General features: G+C 35.0%; 1 protein-coding gene across 1 annotated transcript; it reads right to left on the minus strand.

Annotated features, from left to right (window-relative positions):
• On the minus strand, window positions 4,693–14,004 carry LOC18793107. Its single transcript, XM_020555087.1, has 16 exons — window positions 13,488–14,004; window positions 13,232–13,348; window positions 12,737–12,904; window positions 12,288–12,602; window positions 12,118–12,209; window positions 11,752–11,836; window positions 11,360–11,578; window positions 10,944–11,003; window positions 9,969–10,048; window positions 8,725–9,032; window positions 8,542–8,633; window positions 8,323–8,452; window positions 6,341–7,482; window positions 5,963–6,255; window positions 5,348–5,518; window positions 4,693–5,245 (listed from the first exon to the last, which is right to left on the minus strand). Exons 1-16 carry the CDS (start codon window positions 13,734–13,736, stop codon window positions 5,134–5,136), a joined length of 3,633 nt encoding a protein of 1,210 aa, XP_020410676.1. The 5' UTR covers window positions 13,737–14,004; the 3' UTR covers window positions 4,693–5,133.

The raw sequence follows: 15,288 nt of genomic DNA on the forward strand, positions 1-15,288 counted from the left end.
TATAAAAACTATTCGGATTCTCCAGCCCATTTTCCTAATTTCTTATCATCATCATCTGTATGTTCTGAGTGATGGCGATTAGATTTTATTGGTATTATTACTCTAATTTAATATTAATAACTAATACATCCATATATTTTATGTCATTTCATACCACAAGTTGCACATGATATACAGGACTGGTCCAACTTTAGAATAGACTTGTCCAGACCCTTCAATTGTTTTTGCAGCACCATTATGTGCACGCACCATTTTTGCTTTTCCTTTTAGGTCATCTTTCGTGGGTTTCACCCTTTCTTGGGTGATGATGCCCTAACAGTCTTCCCAAGCTTCTTTTAAAGCTTCTATACACGTTGCAAGGGAGATGAATGGATGATGCACAAAGTATGCACAAAGTTGGTAGTGTGACAAAAGTCAGTGTATTCGAGGAATGAATTATTATTAGAAACAGGAAAAAACCGTCTCAATTGTTCAAATCAAACCAAATCAAATAATAAATTCGGTTTTTACACGTTTTAAACAAAAATGGAACAAAACCGTAATTAATTCGGTTTAATTTAGTTTGACTTATTTGAAAACCATAACCAAAGCAAACCACATATATCTATAAAAATTAAAATTTTGATACTTGACATTTTCTTGTTGGTCTTGACAAGTTACATTTCCGTTTGATACATGTGATAAAATATAAAGTATTTGTATAATTACTTGTGAAGGGAACTAGCCCAACTAAATCAAATCAAATCATTTGAAAATAATAATAATAATAAATAAATAATGGATAGGTTCTTTTTTTTCTTTTCCCAAAAATGGATAGGTTCATTTCAGTTATGCTGTATTGTTGCTCACCACTTTAATCCAGAAGTGTATAATTACCATCATTCTCAACACTTGACATGTGTCCATATGCATAAAAATGGTTCCATAAGTAAAAAGTAAAAATTTAAACATGGTTATATCTATGAACACGTGTCATGTATTAAGAAGAGTAATTATGATACATCTTGAGTTAAAGTGGTAAGCAAAAATATTTCCTTAATTTTAACCGTAATGTTAACATTAATTCGGTTGCCAATTAGGTCTAATTAAACCGGAGCAGACGGAGTCTACCACTAACTAGATATATAAAATAATAAGTGGATAAAAATATAATGAGTATTAGTTGTGGTCAGTAAGGTAGCTGTGGAATTGCAGTTTTAATTCACTAAGTAATTTTAGGTGGTGAATTTGTTTTATGTCTTCAAACAGTCTGAAATTTCGTTTATTGTGAGAAAGTTAATTATGATTTGGTTTGACTATTTATGATTGGCAATTGTGTTTGTGAAGAATTAGGCTGTTAGATCCAAAATATTATTATTTGTTGATTTTTGAACCCCACTACCAATCTAATAAATATTATTTCCCAGGTACTTGGATTCCATAAAATGACTTATCTCCCGTTAACCTCAATATTATGTTTTAAATCAGAGAGTTTAGACTAAGATCTTAATTCAAGCTTAAATTAACAACTAGGAAATTAGACCAAAAAGAAAGAGAACAACTCTAAAATGAAATAATTAATAAATCTATCACATTAATTACTGATAAAATGAAGAAAATTAAGATTGCAGGAAGCATTTAAGATCAATATCTGCCCCCCTTTCCCCACATCTTTACTTCACCTTCTGGTTCTGGTTCTGGTTCTGGTTCATTGACATGGAAGAGCTCATATAAACATAACCCTGTCACTGAATAAGCATCCCATTAAATGTGCTTAGCTGAAAATAAATCCATCACATTAATTATTGCATTCTGGGGAACACCCAAATGCCACAAATTGCATCTAGGAAATAGACTTTTCTATCCCTTCATAATTGTTATGTTATGTAGAGCTTTACATAACAAGGAATTTATGCCTTAATTCTAAACCCTCTTGTAGGATTCTTTACTTGGTCATGCACCTTGTCACTTGGCACCGACACATTATTGGGGATGTCAAAAATAAAGGGGTGAGGGAAAATACTAGAGTGGAGTGGAGTGGAGTAACATAACAAAGGAATTCAGGCCTTATTCTGAAAGTTCTGCTACAGTTAGTTATCCACACACGCATCATGCATGCATATAAAAAATAGTATATATATTACGGATTAATGTATGTTTCAGTTATAATCAGTCACGTGATGAGTGTTGCAGACATAATAATTTGATCATTATATTACGTAAGTTTTATCTCTCACTCGTATAACACGATTTATAACTATTGATGCATTATGAAAGTTGCAACTTATCAATTAAGGACCAACCCTAACAAAATCCTAATCAACTGGGGAAGGATCTTTGTTTTGTGATTGTGAATTTGTGACCAACACATTATTGAGGCAAGTGGGCTGATAAATTCAAATGTAATAAGTGAAGAAGTAAATTGGTTACTTCTTTGGTTTCTGCTGGTTCACTTCACCCAAACTTTGTCACAGTGTCAGTTTGCGAGTCATCTCACAAGAGTAGAGCACAGGAAAAGAATCCTGCACGTCATACTGACTTGCTTGACAGCAGACGGAGAGACAGCCTATAATAGCCTCAATATTTCTTTTATTTCATTCTAAAATTTTAATTAATTAATTAATTAATTAATTAAGCGATTTAAGGATATGTCAGAAATTGAGTCCCTCGTGAATTGGGATTTTTTTGGTCCATCGAGTCAGAAGGTCGTACTTTCAAATAATTGCTCCCGGGCAAATCGCTGAGCCTTTCATTGCGTTGAAGTTACCATTATGACATTCACCTTTAACTTATAAAATAAATAACCACACTATGTTAATGTTTGGATGCTTCCATTTAGATTTATTAGTCCTTGATTTCTCCGATTAGCCTCTGAAAAATTGTAACAAGCTTTTACTATTTACCCTCATCCTTTTTCTTCTTTTTTTTAAAATCTTTTTTTTTATTAGAACTCTTTTTTCTAATTATTGCATTTTTTCTTGTCACTATAAAGAATAATACTAATCGCTAGAGAAAAATATACACACACTTGTCACGTGAGTTGATCAAGTGATGAGTGTTACAGAGAAAAAGGAAAATGTATATCCTCTTATAGTTGCGTTTTCTGGCGTGATTGTATATTGTTATGAACAATCTAATCTAGTCCTTTCGCAAAAACCAAAAAACAAAATAAAACAAAAAATAAAAAAACAATCTAATCTAGTCTACAAATAACTAACACATTTCTAATATAGATGGAACATACTTAAAAGTTAGAAGGGCTCACATGAGAAGGCCTAAAAATGATTTCAAATATAATTTTATGGATACTTTGATAGATGTGTGGTTGGTTTCACTCACTTTACGTATTTGTTGTGTATATAAATCTTCATAGTTGAAGCCAGGCATATTACCCCTACCCAGGTCATGATTCATGGGAACTTGAGCTGCAAAAGAAGGTACGTTAACAAGTAAAACTGTAAAAGAGCCAAAACCCAAAATTTATAAAATTAAAAAAAAGAAGAGAGTGAGTGTTCTGCAAAGGTTTAGAATAGAGACGAATTAGCATTCAGCAGCGGCCTTCCCCCTTGCATTGCATATCGTGAAGTCGTGTTTAATAATAACCACATAACGTAATCTCCTGCGGGGCGGTGTTCCCATGTGCTTATTAACTTTGTTTTTTACTTATTACTTTTTTAGATTAACCTAACATCCTTCTTTTTTTGGTTTTTACCGCTGCTTCTGGTTTTTGAGTAGCCCGGTAACAGAAACTTTAGGTCACCCGTACGATCACACACGCACAAAATCGCAGGATTTTTATTTATTTTTTATTTTGGTCCAATCCGGCCTATAATGGTTTTTGTTTTTTGGGTGTGTTACCGATTTGCCATATACAGCAGACGCACACAATAACTTCTCCCCCGGTAGGGTTTGGGGTAATTTAGAACCTATCCTCCATGGTGGGTTCACTTCTGGAGGGGCTATAAATATGTTTTCAGCTTCTAGGTTGATGCATGTTGGGGTTTTCGTTTCTGTAAATTGGCATTGGGTTTTACCTTTCATTCTTTTTCTATTTCATTAAACTCGTTGCTAAGTAAATTGGAGGAAGAAAAGTAACGAATATGCTACTAAGAATTACTAGTTTAATTCAGAATTTGTGATAGACACATTGCACATGATTAATAGTCGAAAACGAAGATTATACTCATTTGCAACTATGAAGAAACTGCCCTGACTAATTAGTCTAACTCACATGCATAGTAAGTTAACGTGGTCAAACTTGTGAATTGTAATTGGAAAGTGTACCTTTGCAAATCATGAAGAACAGACGTACACTATTTAGAGCTGAAAAGGGTGGTCAATAATTGAACTACGTAAATGTTCATCCATCAGTGTGTAGTCAATATCTACACATTGAATAAAATTGAAAGATTTTTATTAGGAGGAAGCTTTTAAGTTCGATTCCTGCCCCTTCCCCACCTCTTTCAGTTGCAGGTTCCTTGTGTAATAATTGTCACTGTATAAACAGCATCCCATATTCCCATTAATGTGCTTAGCTGAAAATATATCTATCTCCTTAATGTTAATAATAATATAGCTTATCAATCCATAGGTCACACTAACTCAAGAGAGAACCAAATATGTACTTTTCTCAACAACAAAAAAAATGTACTTGGGTAATTTTATATAAAATTTCCCACATAAATTTATGGACACCCATTTTGCTCTAACTCATGTCCCAAAAGAGTTCAGATAAGAGTTGGTGTGTGTAGTATTACTCAATATTCAACCTTTGATCAATGTTTTGGTATTACCTTTTCAATTAAAGATATCTTTGCATTGAATACAATCAACTTAAAATAATCACAAAAAACTTTACAATGATGGGAAGGAATCATATTCCAAGTCAAAGAAATTTACCCAAAAGCTCTTACCTGTCTTGTAAGGCAATGCATGCTGATGTTGAAATAGGTCAAAAGTAAATATCAGTGGTTAAAAGTCCACTCAAGTGAATGGCACCATCATGAAATTCAAGCGTCCATAGGATGATGCTTTACCAGGTTTTTCTGGAGCAGCCTTATTGAGCCAATGACTGCATCTTGATTGAACCAGTAAGTTACTATGTTATTTTTCCTTAATCTAAAGTTTCTATCTGAATAGGGATGCAGAATCCAATCAATTGATCGACGAGGCTTTCCTGAAAACATCATGCTGATCAAGCAACGAGATATGTTCAGGAGCCAACATCAGTGCACTACTACTTAAGTAGTGTGGAGCAACCCTCCTCCTGCATCAAAAAATCATGCAATTATATTAACTTCTGCAAGGGAACTGACAATCTTTATTTGAAAGGCTGCAAGGAAGTCAATTTGACATCGAAAGTTCATACCTCCTCCTTCTGGTGGTCTTCTCAAAGCCTTGTGCTAAACGAGAAGCTTCTGATCTTGAAATGTGGCGCAGCGAAGAAAGATACTCATGGATTGCACCACCTTTCAATGTCGAGTACATTCTGGAAGGTACAATGGACTGAACTACATCAAATACACCTGACTTGATTTCACTGCATTGCAGACACCAGGAGTAAATGGGTATCAGTGTATCTGGCACGCCAAATGTATCTTTAAATGTGTTATAAGACAAATGTTTACAATTAATGCTACATTTGATACCGAGGTTCTGCTTTGAACAATCTATGGATGGTATTGTAGAGACTAGGTGCATCTATATATAACATACTTGAGAAGTATTACGATATGTATAGAGAAAACGGTCATGAAACTTGACTTAATTTCTTTCATCTCTTCTTCTCTTCAATAGAAATGGAGATAAAAGAAGCCGTTTTAACATAGGTAATATTGATAAGGAAATGAACAAACGGAAAGTTTGAAGCTATGAATTTCAAAACAATTCAAGAGGATGACTAGTAAAAGCATTTCGAAATGGCATTGTGAATGTATACTGGTTTTCATACAGTTATCAACAGCAAGGAAGTTGAGCCAAATACCTCGTCACATTTGGCAGGGTCCTCTCTGAATTTCGTCCAGCATATGAAGTCTTACTTGTTCTCATACCCTGCCCAATTAACTTACCTAATGCCATCATACTAGCTGCGTTAGCCAACATATCCGAGGCTAAATCCACCCTCATACAACTTTCTTTTGATTCTACAGAAGAAATGCCTTTTGCATAGAAGCAAAACCCATGTTGCCCAATTGTGGATGCCAGCCGTAATTGCTCATCGTACCAGCTGGATGCATCTGACTCCTCCAAAGGGATCATTGATGGTTCCAAAGAATCCTGCACAAACAATTAATTGCCATCATGACCTACAGATGCATAACACAAATGATCAAATATCCAACCAAAAAGTATTGACACTTACACTTATTAGTGATTGGCATCTAGAAAACAATACATCAGTTTCTGAGATCAAATTGCTCATTCTATAGGCAAGCATAACAATCTGACAAGCATCTTGTTGTTCTAATGCAATATACTGCCTTAGATCACTGCGAGAGCCACGAAGTTTGTCCCATGAATCTTGTACAAAATCAGTCACCACCGAGGATTTTTGCCCCTGTGCAAAGTTGGAGCACTTAATAAAATCCATACGGCTACACTCATCCATCACCTGATAAGCTCCTGCAACAGTCTCCGTATGTTCATTCTGAGAATCTTCCAACTCCTGATGAGAAGATTCTGCAATTGCAGCACAATTGTTTCCCCACGTATCAAAATTCCTTTGTAATCCTAACTCCAATTTATCAAGATTATTTCCTTCAACATGAAATTCCTCACATGAAAATATTTCTTTTATGGTGTTGGCAACACGGTCAGAAGTTACTGTGTGAGAAGATAACTCTGTTCCATTATCCATTTCAGTTTCAGGAACATAAGTTGATTCTGGCACACAAGATATATCAATTGAGTTGCACATCTCACTTATGTGCATTTCGTCTGCAGTTTCTGAACATTGACAATGTCCTTCATCTATATTAGCCACTCCAGAACAACGTAGCTCCTCAGATGAGGGATTAACTCCAAGGACTTCGTTGTTAGTATCGTTATCTGTAACTTTAGGATATCCATTGTTGATAAACTCGTCTTCAGAATCAGAGGACATAACAACATCATGCATTTTCCGAACATATCGCCGACAGAAGGAAAATGGGGCACCTGAATCGTTGGGAAACTCAGAAGCATCATCAGTTTGAGCTTTATATTCACTGGAGTCATGAACAGAGCCATTCCTTCTCAGCATTGCTACCTTCTTGGCCTCTATACTTTCCATCTCATTACAAGGCATGTTGAAACTGTATTGCACTTCTGTATTGTCAAGTTTTTCTTCAACTACCTTCATTGAGCTTGAACTTTCTTCCATCATGGATGATGCCTTGGTTATCTCTTTCTCTACTAAATCAGATAACTGCGAAGGTATATCCCAGGGTAATATTTTTGGCAGCATCAGATGGCCAGCCTCAACATCGAACAGCAGGGACCCATACATCTCTTCCATTTTTGTATCTGCATAGACAAATCTACGATTGTTTTTCCTTTCTATATGAAAACTCTCAAGAAAGAAAATTCTACTGGCCAAATAATAAATGGGAAGAATCATGTGGATGTCTATTAATCTGTTACAGCAAATTCAAGTGTCCAACTTATATTCTTAATAGAGAAATTCACTCAAGGAAACGTCTATTGTCTTGAATAAATGGTAAAACCAACATACATTCACGTTTCATAAGTTTGCTTCTAAATAAATTAGAGGTGGTCGGACCATAACAGGTGCATTATATTTTTCCCGAAATCTCCCTCATACCCCCCATTAAATATTACTGAAAACGTTAATTGTTCTTGAACCCCCATTAATCCAAAATCTTTATCTCTTTTCAAATCATGATCAAGGAAACACCAATCACCATGGTCATAAGATTTTTTTCAGTCATTCTTAAAATCCACCCCCTCCATTTTCCTTATTTGTTTCTCCCCGATCACTTTGTTTGCGATAAAACCAAATCTAGAACTTGTCTATCCTTAACAAAGGGGAGGACTGTGAAGTTACTAGTAGAACTAGTTTCTCTAAGAATTCTAGACAGTAAAGTAATAAAATGATTTAGTTCTTCTTGAGAAACTAGATGTGGTCAGCCCACAACAGGTGGATCCTCTTTTTTCTCCTAACCTTATTATCTTGTCTCATTTTTCTATGTAGATGTCATCTGTATAATAAACAACTCATGTCAAGTACTACACAAGTTAATTCATATGCCTAAAAGTTGCATGGCTGTTCACAGAATTCCAAAAAATCTTAACAGAATAGTTTGAAATATATAGATCTAACTACAAGTAACATGTATGTCTAACCTTTTCTAAAACTTCTACCCTGGCACCAGAACTGAAGATGCATAATAATTTTTCGTATATCTCCCCGACAACACTCAATAAGTCGCTCAAGTAAATAAGGTTCTATGTTGGCTCTCTCCGCAGCACAAACCTGCAGAACAATAACAGAATGAGTTTAAAAACATATAGATTTCAAGAGTTCCACAATGGGAAAGTTGATCCAGCAAATGAAGCACATACCATATATGCATGGGAATGCAGCGCCTTTGATGATGGCAACATGAAATGCACTTTTAGTCTGTCAAAATTGTCTGGCAGAACCGGATTTTGACCTAGAATTACCACAATTATAATAAGCCCCCTTACATTTCAAAAAAAATAAATTCAAGGAGTGCAACTATTTCAACCAGTAAACCCTCTTACTATTGCTGGTCAATATAATAGGCCCCTTGGCTGTTTTAGCTATCTGTTGAATTGCTGCAAGAAAACCACGATCTTCAGGAAAAGTGATGTCTACATCCTCAAAAAGTATAAGATGTTTAACTTTGCTCTGATCCTCCTTATAGTCAGATTTTACAGAGGTTTCAGTAGCATCATGAGAATCTTCATCTGATATGGGTATCAATTCAACGACCTCATCATTAAACTCCTGGTCTGTCATACCATTAGCCTCAACAAACAGAGATTTCACAATATGTTTGTTCTGTGAACCCATAGGATTTGCCACTGATCTGAAAGAAAGAAAATTATTAATTAATATTTTTCAAATCATCGTCAACAAATAATGATGAAGGCCAACTATCAACATGATTTACAAGCAAAAGTTCACAATGGCAGGCAATCTCTTATTAAAACATATTTTTCTTTCTGACTAAATATTTAAAATATATTCTGAAAAGATACATTCATTAAATATGCAACATAACAAAGAATTTCCAGAACAGACAAGAAGCTAATTTAGGAAATAAGAAAGCCCAACCACTGATAAGACATCGTAAATGCCCTCAAACCAAACTGAATGTTTTCAAAGGAAAAAGAAAGAGTACAAGCATCTTCAATACTTCCAACAGAAAATTTCTAACTTGTTAAGAGTCTCCCCCAAGCGAAAGTCCTATTTCACAAATCAAATTATCAAAACGCAATGCCTTTGTCAATAGACTCACTCTAAAAAATCAGTTATGAAGGGAAAAATTAGTAAGAACTCTATGTAAGGATCTTCAAACAAATATATCAATCTCAGTGGCAAAAAACCAATAGACATTGTGATCACCACCAAAGACAACAAAGCGGTGAATTTTGCCACTCCTATTTTGGTTGATGAATAATCATACAGATGCAGTAGATAAATTTTCACTTCTGGGCATTAGCAGCTTTGGAGTTGGAATTTGGAAAGTAAGCTTTTCCGTAGGATTTATGAAGAACAACCAGACAAGCACATATTTCTTAGTTATCACACTCTCACAAAGTTGAGGGCAATCAAGGCTTTAGAATATAAACATCAGAGAATGATCTTAATGGTTCTGGGACTAAAAAACTTCCTTGGACATAAGAAACATGGAAATCAGGGAAGTACATGCTTCAATAAAAGGCAATCATCCAGCTAACAAACGTACAAAACGAAAAAGAAAAATAAGTAAACAAGCACTTCTAAACATAAACAGGCAAACCTTCTAAGATGGCGAGATTTCAAAGCCTCTCCAAACCTCTGTTTCACAAGAGCTCCATTCCGACACTCTGATGCACTGAGCTGGTAAGACAACATATCAGAAAATCAAATATAGTGTCAAAACTATCAAAATACAAAACAGATAGTGTCTTAAACACAAGTCATTAGAGAAGGTGGAAGGATGAGTTATCAATAGAATTATGAAAATATACTGTCAAGTTCAACTGCATGTATTAACCAAAACAGAAAAAGAAGAAAATGTCTTGTGATGGCAGGATGAAACATTTTGGAAATTGCCTCAAGTTCGACAGACATCAGCCAGAAGGTTAATTTTGTTGTTTGGATGGGACGCTAAACTTTTTTTTTTTGTCTGAACGGTAAACTTTTACTTCATCGAAAAATGACCTAACCACAAGCATCATTGTCATATGTTCTTACATCCGACTGACAGCCATCTTGATATATTTCTAGATATAAAGATGGTTAGTTTATTGTAAGGAAAGAGAAATGGGGTAAACCAAAACCATTCAGGACGTCTTCTCTCAAAATCCCAAACTCTAGTCATAACTCATCCAATGATCCAATCTTTACAATTAGATGTAAATCTTACACTTAATTTTGGGACTGGATAACCACAAACTGACATTCCATGGTCAAACATGAAAGTGGCATCTAGAAAGCGGTAAGAACCAATGAAACCTTAAGTATATGACAAGGTGGTCAGCAGATTAGATGAAGAGTACTTTAGGCTGACTTAACAATATGCTATTGTTTATCTCTTATTAGTACTATGGATACCACACCACAACTAACTTTCTCTCTTTCTCTTTTAATCAGCATGATTATGATAAATTATCACAACAAAATCTTGGTCCAATCAACAGTTAAATACATTCCAGGATATGAAAAATCAATAATAGTTTAATAATGGAGAACTGCACTATCTTCAGCAACAAGCATATTTAAATTTCTTTACCTCCAAAATCTTAAACCCTTGCTCTTGTGCACAAGCATAGATAGCTGCAGACTTTCCACTCTGCAAGATGAGAAACATACACTTTACCCACAAAAATTTAACCAAAAAGCATCAGCATAGAATTTGTCTTTTTGTATGCTTAATGAGTTTTGTGATGGTAGCAAAGCCACCTCATGGAAAATGTTGAGGGTAAAGATGAAACTAGGATCCAGAGTAAAGATGCTAGCCCCCAAAACAATATTACTAAAAGGATTATCCGCAAAGATAATATCAGTTCCGATACAAGAAAAGATGAATTAATTAAAGGCCCCACAATGATGCATTTGGATATTCGGTGGCAAAAAATCATAAATAGAAACAAGAATTAGGTCACAAATTTCAAGTGGATCAATGGGATAATATAAATTTGTATATACCCCAATTGGCCCTGTAACTAGGAGAACATTATTTTTCTTCATGCTAGCCTCTTCATTTTCACTTTCTAAATCAGAGTCACTTTGAGAACATCTATAGTCATTATATTGCCTGTCACAGTTACCACTACCAGTGGGATCTTCACTGGCTCGAAAATCTCTTTTGTACCAAAGACGAAGCCACTCACTCAAAAAATTCACAGATTCATCGTTACCACATACCTGCAGGATCATGTCATTAGAAGATCAGAATCAGAGTGATAATGGGAAATCGAAGGGACAAAGGCATTTTCTTATCTACATTTAGGAAGAAAAAAAGAAGTCTGACAGTAGAAACTTTAAAGTGAACGGGACTTGTATGTCCATAAAGAATATATGGGTCCCAGATTCCTTACATCCCTGGCCTTCAATGGACGGTACTTGTATGTCCATAAGCAATCCTTAGGCTGATTACCACAACTGGAATAGTTTGACATTACCCTGAAATTTAATGAACCAATAAAGTGAACAAGATTGCAACATATATAGATAGGTTAATCTCAAACTAACGCGCAGGTTTTGAATTGATATTCGTATTGCCTCTAAATGAGCAGGTGCAACTTGAGACAACGGAGCATAAAGATATTGGTGAACTAAAAGTATCCCAAGCATAGTGAGGAAGAAACCTTTATTTAATTAAATAACATTTCGATTTAAACAATTACTACAAAATTTAATTCATAATAGAAATTCCAAGACAATTCAAATAGGAAACCTTCAACCTTTCCTCAAGAATACTCTGCTGCTCAATATCTGACGTATTCATGTAAGCAGTATGTTCAGAAAGCAAACCAAGTTTAACGACCCCATTATCCTGACAAAAGTAAGAGAAAATTGAATTGGAATAGAGTTCCTTAATTACTGTTATTCAGTTAGGTGGTGAAATATGTACCTCCTCTTCCCTTGAGTGATCTACTTCCTTTAAGTTCTGATAGCACATCACTTGCCCGTCAACTAAGAAGTCAGGGACTGTTGTTGATGTTTCATGTGCACATTCTTGTTCAATGAGACACTGATCTAAAGATACCGTGTTCTGAAAAGTTGATGCTTTGCAGGGTTGGAAAACAGTGGGAAGCTGGTCAAATTTTAAGCACTCAACAGAGCCTTCAAAAATTGAAGAGGGCATATATTCCAGATCAGGACTACTTTTCATAAAGGGTTCCTCACAAAATGTCCAGTTTCTCCAATCAAGGAACACAGCATCATCCTGCATAGCAGAATTTTAATATTCATCTTTGGTGAGAAGGAAAGGTACAAACAATAAAACCCAAGAACAGCTAATGCCATATCTACTCCATATTGTTATACAATGTGCACATGGATAATCCAAAAGAACCGTACCTGAGTCCTTTCAAACACATGAATTGGACCACAAGTATTCTCTTTATCCTTACTTCCAATGAAGCTTGAATCACCATCAACTTCAATTGCCTCCCGATTTTTCTTGCTTGCTTTACAATATGAGAAAAATGGATGTATTTGCTTCCCTGAGAATATCCGTGAAGTTTCCTGATCAAACATAAAAAGGAAGAAACTTAGAGCGACAAACCAGACACCAAAGCTGGCACAAAAAAGGAGCTAATGAGTGCTTTTTTCCAGTCACAGGCATAGCTAATAAGCCCAATTTACAATGGTACAATCCAACCACTAAAATAACAAAGATTATAAATTTAAAGAATTAGTTGGGGTTTGATGCTGATTTGAGTTGAATGGAGAAAATTTAATCAGGAAGAGCATGAAGTAAATCGTAACTGGCAGAAACAACAGAGCAGTTAAGAAAACTAACTAGAAAAAAGACTCAATAAAAACAGAGAAAAAGAAAACAGAATGACTGACCTCGGCTTTCAATCTAGCCTCCAACCTCAAATCAGGGATTATTACTGGAGCTGCAGTTTCACTCTCTACCTCAGTTGCATTCTTCTTCGGTGTACTATTCGCCGAACGCTTACCGTTCTAAAATTAAAAACAATAACACCAACAATTTGATTCATTAAAAGAACTATTAACCTCAAACTCAATCAAGCAAGGCAAATAATGTACCATACGAATCAGAATAAAGTTCAACAAGAACCAAAAATTGCACATAATTCACCTTCTTAGGAGCTTTAATTGGAGGCGTTTTCTTTGCCTTTGACTTCCTCTTCCTCTTGCTTTGACTCCCACAGAAATCCTCGTCCTCGCCGTCATCGTCTTCACCATTACCTCTCTCGGCCTTCAGATCGCCGTCTTCCTCGAGCTGTTGTTGGGGTTTGAGAGGGAACAATGTGGACTGAACCAATCTCCGGCGAACGACTCGCCGTGTCGGCGTCGAAGGCCGGGCGTTCTGAGCTGAATTGTCCATGGAATTGGAGTGGATTGGTAATTTGGGATAGTGGGTGAATTGGGGTTTTGTGGGGGGTTTTTAGGGATTTTGGAGAAGACTGGTAAGAGTTTATGTGTGTAACGGAAACGTGATCTTACAGTGAGGGAAAAAAGGAAAGGCAAAAACAAAACAAAAAATTATGGAGGGAAAAAGGAGGTTGTTCCCGCCTTTAGAGGAGGGATTTGGGTTATCACGCTTAGATATTTGATATTTAATTTCATTCAAATTACACATTAAATTGTTGTTACATTTTTTTTTATCGAATTAAATGGTTGGTAATTCATTCTCATTAAACTGTAAAAAGATTGTGGTTATTGCCTATGTTGGTTGGGCAAGTTAACCATGATAATGAACAGGCCTCCTTGAACTAAAGTTCGAATATCTTTGCTAACGGGTCTAGCCCAGTAAAAATAATTATTGATTTGCAAATTAGTAGTCTCATGTTTGAATCCTCATGGCACCGTGACAGCGTGTGTGTTTGAGAAGTCCCCCTCCCCCTCTATTTTAAACTATCGTTTTTACTGAAAAAAGAAAGTTATAATCTCTTTCTTTTTTGTAGATTATATTAATTAATCTAATCAAAACTATTGTTTGTAATAATCTATAATAGAATATGACTTTTAATTTATAAGTAGTGACCTTTTTTGTGTGGAAAAAGAAGTAGTGACCTTTAGATTAAGTTCAAGTCATGTAGTATTTTTATCTAAAACTAGATGCCCTAAAAGTATAGCTGGGAGCCATTACACTGTAATTTTTTTTTATTCTTGCCATTAGGTTTCAAAATGTACTTTGGCCACTACATGACTCGTTTTCAATTGATCCAATTAGAAGATTGTTGAAACAAATCATTACTTAATAGTATATAATATGTAAATTGTTATTTTTTCTAAATTAGTAAGAGACAATGAAGTATATCAACCATTTTCAATTATTGGCAATGAATATTGGTATTTATTACTTCCATAATTATTTGTAGTTAATTCAAATTGTACCCCGTTTAAAGGACACCATTTAGGATACTCTACGATTTTTTTTTTCAACAATCCAAATCATCTATTTTTTAAGTATACATTCATAGATCATACTTGCAAAAAATTAGACAAATTGAAAACCGTTTCGACATCCAATTGTATCCTACAAATCAATGAACACAGTGCTTTAAAAAAGTGCTAAAATATCCATAACACAATTGAGTGCTCAAACGATATCAAATTCAAGTGATTTTTTGTAGAGATGATCTTTGAATGATAATTTAAAACATAGACGGTTTGGATTAGTGAAATACAATGCAAAGTGAGCCCTATAAAGGTGTCCATCAAATAAGCTAATTTAAGGGATTCCTCAATGAAAGCTCTTTGATATATATAGAGTGCTGCTAAACGAACCTTAAAATTAACTGAGTATACCCTATAGTCTAAGTTAACCTAATATTTTAATCAAAATGTAAAATTAACTAAGTACACCCTATTTAACTACCAAAAATAGCCATGGTACAACACTTTAATACCAATCCTAAACCAGGTTTCTCTTT

Source organism: Prunus persica, chromosome G1 (genome assembly GCF_000346465.2).
Source record: "Prunus persica cultivar Lovell chromosome G1, Prunus_persica_NCBIv2, whole genome shotgun sequence".
Classification (NCBI taxonomy): Eukaryota; Viridiplantae; Streptophyta; class Magnoliopsida; order Rosales; family Rosaceae; genus Prunus; species Prunus persica.